Source organism: Palaemon carinicauda, chromosome 34 (assembly GCF_036898095.1).
Source record: "Palaemon carinicauda isolate YSFRI2023 chromosome 34, ASM3689809v2, whole genome shotgun sequence".
Classification (NCBI taxonomy): domain Eukaryota; kingdom Metazoa; phylum Arthropoda; class Malacostraca; order Decapoda; family Palaemonidae; genus Palaemon; species Palaemon carinicauda.
In genome coordinates, this window is record NC_090758.1 from 49,170,755 (window position 1) to 49,185,858 (window position 15,104).

The following is a 15,104-nucleotide window of genomic DNA, read 5'->3' on the forward strand; positions in this document are numbered from 1 at the left end:
GAGTTTCATGGGTATATGTTGCGTGTTAATGTTTAGTAATCAGAGTTCCACATTTAGATTTGTATTGTAGGTAGGAGTATTAAGGTTTTCATTGTTTTCCTATCTTACTTCCTTCTACCTTATTATTATTAGGTTATTGATTATATTGGCTAGCCGTATTTGGATCCACCCTGTTGTTTATAAGTGTTTTCTCTCTTGTAACTTTCTCATGTTTAGGGCTTAGTGAAGTAGCATTATTTGTTTTCTTGAATATTTTGTATAATTAAGTGTATTTAATCTCACAAGGTTGATTTAAGTTATTGTTCTACTTTATAATAAATATTGTTAAGTTTTCTTGGGTCTCTGTTTCCGTCTTTCCTTATCACTGACGTAGTTTTACCAACTGCAATCCATGAGAATTTAAATATCTTAAAAGAACCTGCATTACAACCTGGTAGATTGTAACAGGTATATACGATTATATGTTGACAAAAGTATTCAAGAAGGTTACAAAATATATATTCTTTATACCTAAATAGTACAGTCTAAGTATGCCGTAAACTGGCATTCAGAACTGTATAAAGAGAGTAGTACATTATATGGACAGTGATATGTATTAAAGAAAAATACTATTATGTTGAAGGACATAACTATAATATATGATATACAAATACATTTCATGAGGCCATTAAAAATATATATATACAAAAATATATCATTCCTGATAACCCAAATATATATAACAAAGAAATTCTGGCAAAAAAGCAAAACGGTAATGGAAAATGTTTCTGGTAGTAGCGCAGAAATTTGATATTTTTTTTAATTTATAATGATTTTTAGAGTTATCAATTTAACTTGGTGCAACAGAAGGAGCTAATGATACTTTGGAGTGAGATAGAACCCACAATGACCATAGCGAGTAGCATTATTTGTGGGAAGAAGCAGATGTTAGGATGAGAAGGTTGATTTTTTGAGAAGGAATTAAAAGGTTATGGAATTTAGGAATGTTTGAAAGTGTGCGTGTACAAGTGGAGGGAAAAAACGGACTGTAAAAGGGGGTGAAATGTACACTGATGGTTTGTTTTAGTACTAAAGTGCGGTCATTTATTCTTTTAAATTAATGATGAAAATGGTAAATTAATTAGGTTCACTGTTCACCATGTACTTTGGCCCACCTTCTCCTTGAGGGGTATGCTTCAAGGCTACACTAATTTTATATTCCACTTTAGGAAGGGAAACTAAAACCACATCAATATATTTCTCACAAAGGATATTGTTTCAAGTTAATGTTGAAAATAATCCATTCTGTACACTTACTGAATACCAAATGCAGATAGGAAGATCAGCTTCAAATATTTACACAGTAACTGATTTCATTTTGGAGTGAGTTTAAGTGCAGTGAATGAAATAAACATATTAGGTTTTACTTTCAAGGAAAAAAATACTCGTTTACTTGAAACCAGAATGGTGAGCAGCAACAGAGACATCAAGCCGCCGTATTGATACATCAAGAAACCCCCATCAAGGAGGACCTAATGAAGACACTACCAACCACGAAAATACCGCGAATTTTGACACCAAAGTAGGAAATGATCTCAGCCACGTGGGTCACTTTGCTGAGCGGCAGAGCAGCCTGGCTGGCTCAGAGCGCGCCTCAGCCAATCAAAATTCAGGTCCCCCGATGACGTCACAGACTGGTATTCCCGGCCGAGCTCGTCGTACACCAGACACCATACCATACTAGCTCCGATCAACCAATGAAAACCAATGAAAATTGGACCCCCCCCCCCACCTGTAATCCCGATCCTGGGTATATATACCACCCGAATGCATCATCCACTTTACTCTTTACCTGAAGACGAGGAAGGACTTATCCTCGAAACGCGTCGTAGTTTTTACTATTTTGTACCAAAAGTTTTACTTTTATTTTGTGAGAATATACTTGAGAAGTCTTCCCGATTTTGTCATTGACCTGACTGATGAAATTTTTCAAGTCTGCTGGCTGATTGCAGCGCTCTAGAGAAGAGAATTATCCGGAAAATAGAAAAATTGGATAAGAAAATAAACTCTGCCGATGCAGCCATTACTTTTAACTCAACCTGCCTAAAAGAGGGTCTCCTACCACGATATTATTATTATCATTATTATTATTATTATCATTATTATTATTATTATTATTATTATTATATGTTTATATATTCAGATGTCACCATTTGTTTCTATCATTGTAGACTAGTTCCTTTGAATGTTATGAATTTTGTATTGCTTATTGAATAATCCCTTTAATCTATTACCTCAACCATTAATCCATTACTTGGGTCACCTCACTTGTCTGTTGATCAAAGGTTAAGCACCAATGACACTTACCTTAAGACGGTGACCAAACTGCTGATCAGTTGAGTTCTTTCGAGTTCCCATCAACCAAGAGGCTGCAATGATCACTCAAGCGGATTAAGGATGATTTGTTGGGAAGAAGATTTCCTCGTCTTGTTTCTCAAGGAGAGAAATATATCTGGTGCGCAGAGAAAACTCGATGTGAACCTGCAAGTGAATAATCCAAATGATTAGGACTGCTCATTATGGATAAAAAATAGCAATTGAAGGGACAGATAATGAATAAAGGGTCGTATCTTCTCAGCTTTCATTTATCTGCGTGAAAGATTAATTTTCATAAGGAAAAAAATACAGGTTCATTTCAATATCCAAAGCAGTAATTACATTCAAAAAGTCAATTCAGAATCAAACGGCTTCATCATTCTAAGTGTTATAATTCATAAATGTTTCCCAAGACGAAAAAATGAGAAATATCAATTGCCTAATGACCAAATCTTGAGCAAAATATTTGAGTTTTAAATAAGAGGTTTTATGCAAAGAAAAGGAGGATTACTTTAGAAAAGGATAGAGTTGAAGAATGACTGAGTCAGGTACTCACAACCATCAATCTATCAGGTGATCTATCTTAGTGTTGCTCCCTGATGTCAGAATCTATTTCCGGCCATTTACAGTCTCTTGCAGTTTTGCAGCTCATAGGAAGGATTTCTCAAAATCCCTCAAGAGAAACTCTGTCCACTGCTGCCCAACTACTGGCTGGATGCAGACTGCCTAAACTCCTGAATAAAATCCCAGAAAAAGATATCGTATCAGAACGACCTCTCCCCAGAAGGCTGATTTAGCGCCATTGCAAGAAATCGATGAATTTCCAAAGAGAACTTCATCAAATAATTCTCCTGAAAACATACAATAAACATAAAACTAATATTTTTTTATAGAATATATCTTAAATGCATCTTGCTTAATAACAGAGGATAAACCAATGTAATAAAATCCATATATTGAACCTATTAGAAATAGATAATTTTTAGTGATTTTCTAAAGATGTTTGAATGTTTGAAACCCTAAATTAATTTTTTCTTTTTTTTTCTCTGAAACAGAAACAACAGAATAATTTAGGACAAAACAGATAAAACACTTCAAGTTGCAATTATTTGTAGACATTTGGAAAAAGAGAGGAATGGAATTATTGTTAATAAGTGCTTGTGTGTTCCTCTGCATATCTGTATGTCTGTCTGTCTGTCTGTCTGTCTGTCTGTCTGTACTGTAGGAGTGAGACATCCAACCTTTTTCCCTTTTTTCTGCTGATTGAAGGAAGACATTAACTCTTACTTCCAACTAAAAGAAACAGAGAAAAAAATTAACATTATTCATCATGAGTAATAGTAATAATAACAATAATGGTAATATTAATAATGACCTTATAGAAAATTTCCAAAAGAAAATAATTTTTTTCTTTTCATTTATCTCTTTAGGAGTAATAAATACAATTTGTTTCCTTCAATTCATTTAGAGTAGTGACTCTAAAATCTTTTCCTTAAAATCCTTACCTTTTTTTTCCTCTTCGGCACAGTTATATTTGCCTGACGCTGGTCTAACATGTCAGCTTCTCTTGAATCCAACAGATTATGATGAACAATATCTCTGTGTATCAGTTATACAGTCAGTCAATCAGTCAGTCAGTCTCCTTTTTTCACCAGTACATCTGATCTGTAAAAGGAAACAGCATCAATTACAGAGTTAAAGCGCATTGAAAAAGATAAAATCTCTGCAACAGAAATCTTTTTGTGATATATGTTCACTCTGATTCCTAATTGCCAAATAAGAATGATCAACTAGATTCAATATTAAATATAATTTTATGCAGGATTGAAGTTACACATAAGACACTTAACAGGTAAGTTTATCGAAACTTATTTACTTCTGATAAATATAAATTTGCCTTGACCAATTGCTTAATATAAAAAATGGTAAAATGAAGGAGTTGTCGAAATGAGACTCTATACGAAGAAGACTCCAAAGAAGACCAAAGTTAAGGAACGACTGCTTCTGGTACTTACCGCCATCAATCCGAGATAAGCAATATAAACCTTTCTAGGAGCTACACCCTGATGTCAGATTCTGGTTCCAAAATGCAGATAATGTCTGCAAAATCTTTAATAGAAACTTGCCCCTCCCGCTCTTGTGCTTGATGGATGTAGAGTGCTCATCCTCCTAAGTAAAAGCCTTAGATCAGGGGAGCCGCCATAGTGAGAGTGAGTAAATCATTCACAGTTCCGCGAGGCCTCGTTTGGAGCTTCCCTTGTCGGTCCTGTCCTCTGAAACCCTGGGTAAGGTGTAACTCAAGACTTTGCCAGGAAGGACTAGCTAAAGCAAGCACTAAAAGGAGAATATACAAATATATAAAAATATAATTCGGAAACAAAACTATTAACTGCGTCTTGCTTAAGGATCAATGCTAAATTTATTAAATAAACACAATACTTTTATATTATTATGTATATTTACCTTTAGCTATAGTTATCTAAAAATGATAATGAATTGTCTGAAAACCCAGAAACAATGTTTACTTGTCCTTGTGAAAAGTAACTAATTAAAGACAAAACAGAAAAAGAACCCCAATCTGCAATTATTGTAGACATTTGGTCATAATTACACCCGTGTTTCTCCCTCCCATTCTTTCTGCCTGTCTGCATGAGAAGGGGAGAGAATCACCCGATGTATTCTACTTTTGCCTGTTTCACGCGGAAATAAATAAAGATAATTTTAACATAATCAAATTTGATATTCCTTTTTGTAAAAGAAATAAAAGTTCTAGAATGTGAGAAGATTCATATTAAGTCTAATCGTATAAATTCCTTTCGAGATTTATATTCAATATGAATATAAGTAATGAATGTTAACGTTACTCTTCTCAAGAAATGTATTTGAAATATTAACTCGAAATATTACTTTTTCTGTTTATTTCATTAGGAGTAGTAATTGCAAATCTTACTCTTTTCATTCAATTCCTCAAAAGTAGTAAATCCTTATCATATCCATTTCATATTATTCATTAAAAGAATAAGTCAAAATTCTTACCTTGTAAACCCTACATCACCCTATTTTTCTCTTCTCCAATGTCCTTCATCTCTGTGTTCCTTCTCTTCTGATCAGATGTTGACTCAATGGGTCTGACAGACGCTGGTCTAACATATCAGCTTTTCTTAGGTCCAGCAGATGACGATGAACAATCTCCCTGTGCACCAGTCAGTCAGTCAGTCAGTCAGTCTTTTGTTCTACCAGTTCATCTGATCTGCAATTGAAAATAGCATTAATATATGAGGGCATTACAAAGTTCAAGTGTTCTACAAAAGACAAAATCTCTGCAATAAACAGCTTAGTTTGATGTTCCTTTAATTTGATCATTAAATGGAGAAATAAATTGATTACCTATAATAATATTATTCCTGAGCAGCAAAACATATCCATTTTAATATATAAGTTCATAAAAATTGATTTATTTCTGATAAGTTTACTTTAATGTTACAACTAATCATATATAGAACAAGACATTACACAAAGAACTCACCTGTCAGACTGCTATTGAGATTATTTTTTTTTCTTTTATTGCCTGGCGTTGTCCCTTTGAAGGACTTTGTAAGGATATTATCTTTGTTCACCTCCCGAGAGAGAGAGAGAGAGAGAGAGAGAGAGAGAGAGAGAGAGAGAGAGAGAGAGAGAGAGAGAGAGAGAGAGAACTTTTTCCTGAAGAGCTTTTGCTCTACAGATTCCGTCCAGAGCTTTGAGGGAATATTAGGGACATATCATATGACATTATCAATGGAGATTAGTATAAAATGAATAAAAATGGAAAGATGATGAAAACACAATTTTTATTATTCACAGATTTATTTATGATGAGCTCCACTATTACATATTACCTACCATCACTTCAACCATCCCCGTCAAGATCACTTAAATAGATTTTGTTTACATGAATAGATAATAGACAATGTTTAGAGTGAATCTTAACACATTCAAGATTTGCAATATTTTGATAAGAATATATCATGATATAAGTCAAACACTACTTTGGTAATTAAAAATATTAATTGTATATGAATGATAACAAAAAAGAAAAGTTTTGAAAATAGATATAAAAAGAAGAGAATAAACAGTAGAATGAACATAATAAAAGTTTTCAAAAACAATAGATTTCTATGAAAAGATTTAATTGTTCCCTAACAATTAAATATATATATATATGTATGTATATATATATATATATATATATATATATATATATATATATATATATATATATATATATATATATATATAAAATCACATTCCAATCGAGAAATGACCATTACGATCTGAAAGTCATATTTATAATGTAATTATTATAAAAAACTAGTTAAACTTGAATCATTTAGTGAAAGATTATGAATTAGAATTTGGTGATTAACATTTTGAGACATTTGTTTCACAACTAAAGGGTCAGATGTTATTGAACTTCTTCTTCTTTTCAGTTGACGCCTCAGGGATCGTCATCATTTTCTCTCTAACTAAGGAACATCTGAGCATAAGTCCACCTACCGAACAAAGAAGAAAACACCATTATGAAATAGACTTTGGTTGTTTGCGATGACTCAGCAAAAAAGCTAACGAAATATGTTGAGAATTGAAAGAAGAGAGGAAAGAATTTGAGGGAACCATAAATAATGAGATTCAAACAAACATGATCAGATATTCTAATCAAATGATAATGAGGAGAATAATAAGGAAAAGTGAAGATAATAATGAGGTGGAAATTGCTCTACACATCAACACCTCTCTATCATCCACACAACGACATTCTCTGGAAATGTCTCTGATTCCATTAATGAAGTTACAAAGGAATATCAAGTGATCGAATGAGGAAAAGAAAAAAACTAATAAGAAACAAATCATAGACCAAAACCAAAAGAAAAATAGTTTGGAAACTTGGCTTATAATGAATACAGATCAGTTATCTAGGCTCATCACCTGCTGAAAGGTTTAGAACGTAGAGAGAGAGAGAGAGAGAGAGAGAGAGAGAGAGAGAGAGAGAGAGAGAGAGAGAGAGAGAGAGAGAATGATGATGCCTAAATAGCGTGATGACCATTAACAATTAGACCTATGATATAAAAAGAATTACCGGATTTTATAGAATGAACCAGTTTTTTAGGCCCATGGTCTGCTTAAAGGAGAGAGAGAGAGAGAGAGAGAGAGAGAGAGAGAGAGAGAGAGAGAGAGAGAGAGAGAGAGAGAGAGGTGCTGCCTAAATACCATGAAGACCATAAAAAATAAGACCCACGATATGAAAAATTACCGGACCTAATAATATAGATTACTTTTTTAGGCCTATGGTCTGCTGAAAGGCTTAAGAGGAATGTTAAGAGAGAGAGAGAGAGAGAGAGAAATCGTACAATACAGATGAAGAAGGAAAAGAAAAAGAAGAAGCAAACTCACCATTCAACATCCCCACAACCGGTGGATTCATTTGCCTTATGACGCATCTCTCTAAGTAAGGCTTCGTCATCTGGTCTTTCATCTTCTGGGAAACTGATGAAGTCTCTCACCCCGACTCCCTTCAAGGAGTTCATCATTGGGAGGAGGAAATCCCGAGGACTCCTCTTCTTGGAACACCGAGGAAAGCAGAGTGAAGAGAAGGATCTGTTGGGAAGAAGAAGAAGGATAAGAAGAAAAATCGGATGAAATGGAAGGAAAGGAAAAGAAGAAGAAAGGAAATGATGTCAACCAAGTTTTTAATTATTGTTTTATTGACATCTTCTTTTGTTAAGATAAACAAGTGCATTCAGACACACAAACACACACACACACACATACACAGTATTGCATTTCATTTTTAATGATCCCAAATAGGATATGAATTGAAAATAAAAAATAAACCTTTAAAACATTTGAAAAGTGTACAAATTGATAAACTTATTTCTATTTCTATAATAATTAATAATTGACTATTTCTATTAATAGGCCTATGAGATTTTTCTTTTTCCAAATCTGATGTAGATTTAAAGTCTTATTTAAATCATTTTTTTCTGTTCAAAAATTAATATAATAATTAAAATCTCTCTCTCTCTCTCTCTCTCTCTCTCTCTCTCTCTCTCTCTCTCTCTCTCTCTCTTAAGGAATGATGTCTCCTCACCTCCTTGCATCCTGTGGTTGCAATGCCCGAAGGATGTCCCCAACCTTCTCGATGTCTTCTCCCTGAACATCGCTGACCAAGACAGTGACAATTGGATCCTGCTTCAAGGAAGGAATTGGGTAACTGACGCTGCTGACATCCTTGACACTAAAGTGAATCTCTGAAAGAGAAAAAGGTTTAAAGAAGAAGAAGAAGAAGAAGAAGAAGAAGAAGAAGAAGAAGAAAAACAACAACAACAACAACCACTTAGAGGAAAATGAAAATCACAACTAAACATTTTCTATCTGTTTCTTTCGTAAGATTTCAAAGGAAAAGACCAAATGGGAATATTGATAACTGAAACAACGAATTTAGAGACGAAATTACTAAAGTTAGGAGCTATGGGTTTGCGTTGATGTGTGTGCGTTAGTTAATCTGTGTGCGTGCGTGAGTCAATGTGTGTGTGCGTGCGTGAGTCAATATCCTTGTGTGCGTTAGTTAATGTGTGTGAGTCGATGTGTGTGAGTCGATGTGTGTGCACGCGAGCATTGTAGCTTCTATCGTCATATGGGATGACATCAGTCTCCTCATGATACACTCGCATTGAGCACTGTATAAAGAAACACAGCCAATAACAACTCAGCTTCATTGAAATATCACAATATTATTTGTCGAGAAAAACCTTTTCACGTCCCTTTCGGTGATTGGTTCTTGAGAACAAATGACTCCGCCCACATTTTTGTAGAGAACCAATCAGCAAAGAAAGGAGGCGGAGTCAGGAGGAACCTCGATTGACTATCACTGTTCCCGATACTGGTTTCCTCTTCATTACCATCATGATCATTACTATTTTATTCATTACTGTCACCAACATTAATATCATTATTTGTAAAATCAATAGTGACAATAGTGATATAGTAATGTCAATTTAAACTGAATCGTTTCCTTTTTATATAAGAAAGGAAATAAATGAAAACAGCATCGAAAGCTTTTAAATTACTTCAAATCAGATGAAAACAATATTGTCTTATGTAAGAAAAACAAAACACCTGATTGAGCCTTGAATATAAAGTTAAAAATTTATACAGCAATAATGATAATAATATGATAGTTACAATAATGGAAATAAATGATAATAACAATATTAACTGAACGAATGACAGGAATGGGATAAGGGGAAGAAGGCGAGATATCATAAAGTCCTTCAGAGGAAAGGAAGACAGAAAATCTGTCATCCATCTTTATTGTCTCTTGCAAAGATCGACAGAAGGCGTCGAGGCTGACTTGGTCCGGAATCCCAACTCTCAGTTCCTTCACATTTGGAGGGATTTGAAACGTTGGGTTCCAGATGCCTCTGTATTCCTCACAACTGTTGCAAAGAGAAGAAAAGAAAGAAATAGTTATTAGATTCGATCGGGAATTTTATTAAGTGGAATGATGATGATGATTAAGATGATTAAGGAGACGATGACGATGATAATGATGATGATGATGATGATAAGAATGAAAAGTAAAAAGGAATAATTTGGTGGAATATTGAAATTTATATCATCTATAAATGAGAAGGAAAGTAAATTTGAGACTTTTTTTTATAATGAATCTAATGATGACCGTGATGATGATGATGATGATGATGATGATACTAGTAATATAAAGGATATAGACTATGAGACTCAAATTGAGGATTGTGTTAAAGTTTGTAGCCTAATTATTCATGTCTATCTTCATTTCTCTTTAAAAGTAAGCTTAACATATATATATATATATATATATATATATATATATATATATATAGTGTGTGTGTGTGTGTGATTGTGTCTGTGTGTGTGTATTTGTGTTTTTATGTATCACTATCTTTTTCATAAAGATATTGGATGATATTAGTTAAGAAATAGGCTGATATTCAGAATAACTGTCAGAAAAGCAAAGGAAAAGGCAAAACTTACCCTTTGCTGAGTAGACTTTTGATTGACTCTGTTTCCTCTGCGTTAATAGACGTAAATTTTCTAAAGCTGCGATAAAGCCATATTTCTCTTGGGTAAACCTGGTGTCGCAAGAGATGTTTGGTTAGTACCTCGAAGCCGGAGATACTTTCTTTGAGGTGTATAAAAATTCTAATCTCATCTCTGTTTGGGAGAGGAGGATCAGTGGCTGCAAGGAGGGCGATGTAAGACTCGAATGATGAGTCCTTGATTAAAGTGTTGCCATCAATCAAGCAAAACCTCTGCGCTATCCAGCGTGAGAGTTCGTCATTGCACTTTATGTTGTGCATGACTTTCAGGAAGGAGTTTTTGTCCTTCAGTCCTGACTTCTCTAGGAGTTTCAGGATCTCAATCTTGGTTGCCAGTGGCACCTCCACTTCCCCCACGTGGAAAATGCTTAGTGTCTGGATAAGTAGGTTTTGATACTTCTCCAGAGAGTCAGGGAGAGAGCCCCCATGCAGCTCTTTCAGAACGTTTGTCACTCTAGATGTTTTCGTTGACATAAGAATAGCAAGAAATTTTGCCAGGAGGCCAGAATTTTTGACTGGGCAGGTCACTTGTCTATAGATTTTGTAACCCCCCATGAACTCCATGAAACCCTTATGAGGGAAAGTGTAATAGGAGTTGTTGAAGGAGGTGACTTTCTTTAGGAAGGCTCCAGCCAGCTCTTCTATTGGTACTCCCAAATGAAGACATAGATCAGTCAATCTTTGATAGACCGAATCGGGAAGATTTATAAAATCATCTTTCAATCGTTTGAGAGATTCCCAAGAGAGTTCCTCCAGAAATATATTTATTTTGTGTTGCAAGACACTTAATTCTAAGTCACAAGTAGATCGGTTCCTCTGCAAACGCTCCTCTAATTTGGAGATGATTAGAAGGAAAATCTGCCAGTAGAGCTCAGCCTCAGTTGTGATTCTGTTTACATCATCTGGTTTAAACACCCAAAGAATTGTGAGGAGACAGAGATTATAGGCGACTTCCCACACTATGCTCATTTTGTGTTCAGTTTTCTTAAGGAATTCTAATAGTTTCTCTAGCTCTTGTAAAACTGGGGAATCTTTGGGTAGACTCAAGAAGTATTTGGTTACAAACTCTTCTCTTTTGTTGGCTTTAATTCCTACAAGCCGAAGATGAACAGCATTCAGAGCTCTGGAATACAGATGAGCATTCAGTTTCTCTTCAGCTTCAGGTCTGGTCGTAACGATAACAGTTAATTGGCTGTAGAGTTTGTTTAAAGAAAGAATATGGTTGAAAAGGCCAGATGAACTCTTGTTGAGCTCATCGTAGCCATCTAAGATGACCAGAGTTTTTTGTCCTAAGACAGCTTTAACAAGGTCTCCATCCTTGAATGAGCGATGAACTTCTTCTCCCAAAGAGAATTCAATAAGCCTATCAAATGTATTAATAATATCTCTTAATTCTGCATAAAAGAGCAGATGAAAGGAGCTGAGGCCTTTGATGGAGGGTCTTTGGTTGACCCAATCAGATGTTATCTTTTTCACTAGAGTGCTCTTGCCCATTCCTGCATGTCCTTTGAGCAAAATAAAACTTCCAGCGTCAGAACCCGAGGCTACATCTATTATGTCCTCCAGTAAAACCTCCTTATTCTCTCCATCCTGATTCAGTTCTATTTCTGTGAATATTTCATTCACTGGCAACTGCCTTCCATCTCCTTTCACTATTAACGACAGTGGATTTATGGTTGTATTCCGATTCAAGACATCTTTCAAGAATGGAACACCTTTATTCCTTATCAATGCTATCTGTTCAGAGAAGAACAATTCTTTCTTGTACTCATCAAAGGTCTTTGGCGAAATGTCTGCATCTCTTATTTCATTGAGCTTTTTGTTGAAATTAGCAACATTTGCATCAATCTCTGTCTGGCTGACATGTGAACATATATTGCCAACACTGCAAAGTGCTCTCTCCATTAGTGTACGGATTTCTTCAATTTTGTCAAAGAAATCTTTCCTATTTAGATTGAGAGATTCATGAGCTATGGTATTTCTTATGTCCTTTAAAGATGTGATAAGACATTCTGGTTCTTTACCGCTTCCTGATGACCAGGCAATGTCATCTTTTCCAGCAAAGACTCCTTTACAATGTTTCAAAAGGAGAAAAATAAGGGTTATATCCCACTTAGCAACATCTGTTGGATACTTTTGCAACGTCTTAAACTGTTCTGAATAGAGCTTCTTCTTTAGTTTATTCAACTCTACATTTTTGTTCTCCAGGTAAGTTAAGAATTGGATTGACTGATCCCAATCTGGGTTTCCCCAGATGAGAAACAGCTGCAGCAAGGGACATATAACCTCATCCAAGATCTTCCATTGTCTGATCTTATACCGGTCACATTCATTGAACACTGGGCGAGAAGTCATCCTGTAACAAAGTAAAGAAAAGAGACTTTTTAAGAATGCATTAAATTGCATATAAAAATGAAGATAGTTTTTGTGAGGAACATTTTTACCCCTTTGAAAAAAGGGTAAATTCTTCTTCGGAATTATATATATGTAGTTCATTTTTTTTTTAAATTAAAACTATCTGCAATATATATATATATATATATATATATATATATATATATATATATATATATATATATATATATATATATATATATATATATATATATATATATATATTATATATATATATATATATATATATATATATATATATATATATATATATATATATATATATATATATATATATATGTGTGTGTGTGTGTGTGTGTGTGTGTGTGTGTGTGTGTGTAAGTAGTATGGACACAGGAGCAATTACTCAAGCATAAACATATTGGAGTAGGGAGACGCGTTCTGTTCTTTCATCCATTTATTTGCGCCGACGTTTCGTATCAGCTTGATACATTTTCCAGGCTGAAACGATTACAAATCAATTGCGTATAAGTAAAGAGATACACACAACGTTTACCAACACCAAAATTAAAAAGCTTTTTACTAAATTAAGAATAAAAACAGAGTAAAAACATAAACACATAATAACAGTGAAAGGGCTCGGAGCGAGTATAGAGAAACAAATTAATTCATTAATAATAATAATAATAATAATAATAGAAAAAATATATAATAATAATAATAATAATAATAATAATAATAATAAAAATAATAATAGTAATAATAATAATAATAATAATAATTATAATAATAATAATAATAATAATAATAGAACGAACAAGAAACCTACCCACATCGGTAGCGTAAGGAGAACTGACATGAAAAATTGTTATGGAAGGGAGTGTAAACAAAACAACAGGTAATTAGGCAATAAACAATTGGGTGGAAGACGACTGGTGGTTAAGAGAAGGTACAGTTAGCTTAATCATTATTGATTCAAGGGTGGTTAGTTCGTCTATATGTCGGGTTCTTCCTATTATATTAAAATGACTGGTATCTATGTGTGTTTTGCAACTTTTACTGTGATTTCTTATGTTAGATTGTTCTGGATTTGATAGTCGACAACCCGTCATATAGCCAATTCCCTGATGAGAGAAAATTCGGACTTTTAGCAGCCTCCTGGTGCAACCGATGTAAGTGCCAAGATCACATCTGGGACAATTATACTTATAAACGACACCGGAGGCAAACAGGGGGCTGATCTTATCCTTGACTTGGAAGAGTGAGCCGATAGTTTGGGGGTTTATGGGAATTAGTTTCAAATTAAGGGCAGGCAATTGCTCACTGAATAGGTTAATGCATTTTTTCCTAAATTTATTATTATGGAGAAAGGGAAATCTAGCAAACATACGGAGCTTGGGGACATTGTGGACTATTGGGGTTGGATTGAATTTCAGATTAAGTAGCTTATTAAGGGATCTATGAAAAATTTAACTTGTCACAACTTGGGTGTTAGAATGTGAAATAAAAAAGTTAAATAAAATTGCATACCAAATACCCATAGTATAACAAAATGAAAAGTGAAGATAAGCCAGGGGAAACGCATGTAGCTGTGGTATGCTGGGAATGGGAAGTTGAAATAATATTTCAGTAACATAACCTTAATTTAATTCAGTGCACAGTAAACATATACATATAAAGTAAACATAATACACACAAAATAATACACACAAATATAAAGATAATATAACTGTCCTAACACTGGACAACACACTGGTGAGATAAGGGGATTACGAGGTACCAATTGCAAAATACTTAGCCGAAAAAGCCGACCAGCAGAGAAGTTCACAAAAACGATACACAATACAGGTGAGGGAGGCAGACTTGTAGCAGTGGGTAGCAGTAATGAGATGCCAGTGACTACCGACCCAGCTGAGACCCTATATATATATATTAATATACATATATATATATATATATATATATATATATATATATATATATATATATATATATATATATATATATATATATATATATATAGGCCAGAAGCAGTCACGGCTTATCCTGATTGGCTTACTTTGAGGTGGGAGCAAGCAATCCCACCTGCGGCTGCTAATTAGAAGACGTGACAAGTGCTCAAGTAATTAACAAACACCCCGCTTATTGTACAGGGAAGGCAGGCGGGGGGAAGGAGGATGGTGGCCGCGACACCCCCCCACCGAAGACCTCCGAAGTGGGACATGAAGGAGGTTAACCTGTTGGAGCACGAGATAAGGTGTCCGCAATGATGTTGTC

General features: G+C 34.4%; 1 protein-coding gene across 1 annotated transcript in view; it reads right to left on the minus strand.

Moving 5' to 3' along the window:
* Positions 1 to 8,585: 8,585 nt before the first annotated feature.
* Positions 8,586 to 15,104, minus strand: part of LOC137626897 (uncharacterized) — a 188,507-nt gene continuing 181,988 nt past the window's right edge. Inside the window, exons 2-4 of the mRNA XM_068357883.1 lie at positions 10,408 to 12,828; positions 9,623 to 9,830; positions 8,586 to 8,642 (exon numbers count right to left, since the gene is read on the minus strand). Of these exons, the coding sequence (XP_068213984.1) occupies positions 8,586 to 8,642; positions 9,623 to 9,830; positions 10,408 to 12,827 (2,685 nt within the window). The 5' untranslated portion in view covers position 12,828. The remainder of the gene's footprint in view (positions 8,643 to 9,622; positions 9,831 to 10,407; positions 12,829 to 15,104) is intronic.